Genomic DNA, 1060 nt, shown 5'->3' on the forward strand with positions numbered 1-1060 from the left:
CGCAGCGTGGGGCGCAGCCCACCTCCGCTGTTGGTGATGGTGACGGGCACACCCTGCACTTGCACGCCGTTGATGTTGATGGTCTGCATGGCCTGCGCCGCGGCCGCCAGCTGAGCCGCGTTCAGGCTGATGATGCCTCCGGCGGGAGCGATCTTGGGAAGAGGACGCTCCTTGCGTGGCGCCGGTTTCTTGTTGCTGCCCCCCGTGCCGGAGCTGCGGGATACGGGGCTGCTGCAAGAGGTCCCAGATGGAGCCACTGTCATGGCTGGGGCTTCCTGGAGCAGCACGGTCTGCAGCTCGCCCGATGGTGTCTTGAAGTAGACCTGATGGGGGGAGAGAAGAGGCATAAGACCAGTCACTGTCACCGGGCACAGGCCCCTCCACCGCCACGGTGACCCTTCCCACACAACCCAGGAACTGGCCTGAGATGAGCCAAAGAGCAGGAGAAGTTGCCCAGGCACCTGAAGACCCTTTGTGGGCCTCCTGAAGAAAGGTCCCAGCCTTGGGTGGCAGCAAAGGGCTGCTTTAGCCTTGCAGGCTGGTTTCCAAACACTACAGACACAGTCTTCAGGCTGCGAGCCCCAGTCCCCACCTCCCTCCATCCCCCAAGAGCTCCCGAGGAGGTTGGCTCATCCCGACCCTGGCTGGCAGCACAACAGAGGTTTCAGGGCCACCACGCTCCTACAGCAAGAGACACTTAATAAAGCCCTGAGGAGGGCAGGGCTGCACTCCCAACCCCTCTTAGACACTGGAGAATCCACACGAGCCATGCCTAAACTCGATTCCAAGCTGGAAATGTTTGTCAACTCGCAAAACCCTTCAGCTTTTTAAAGCCTGAGCAAGAGCTCGGAGGAGAAACGGGGCAGAGAGACCCCGCAGGAGGTACCTGGGTAGGAGTGGCCTCTGCCGCCTGGATCTGGAAGTTGTGGGCAGGTTTCTGGGGGACGGTGGGGAGCGTGGCCGAGGCGGCCTGGACCACACGCAGGGCCTGCTGCGGGATCTGCACCACCTGCGGCTCCTGCTTGGGCTGCACCACCTGCAGCTGCTGCACCACGGCCGG

General features: G+C 62.5%; 1 protein-coding gene across 1 annotated transcript in view; it reads right to left on the reverse strand.

Annotated features, from left to right (window-relative positions):
- Nucleotides 1-22: 22 nt before the first annotated feature.
- Nucleotides 23-1060, reverse strand: part of SP2 (Sp2 transcription factor) — a gene marked incomplete at both ends in the record, with an annotated part of 2159 nt that continues 1121 nt past the window's right edge. The window contains 2 exons of the mRNA XM_010139084.1: nt 23-323; nt 887-1060. Of these exons, the coding sequence (XP_010137386.1) occupies nt 23-323; nt 887-1060 (475 nt within the window). The remainder of the gene's footprint in view (nt 324-886) is intronic.

Source organism: Buceros rhinoceros, unplaced genomic scaffold, assembly GCF_000710305.1.
Source record: "Buceros rhinoceros silvestris isolate BGI_N320 unplaced genomic scaffold, ASM71030v1 scaffold31686, whole genome shotgun sequence".
In the NCBI taxonomy this organism is placed as follows: Eukaryota; Metazoa; Chordata; class Aves; order Bucerotiformes; family Bucerotidae; genus Buceros; species Buceros rhinoceros.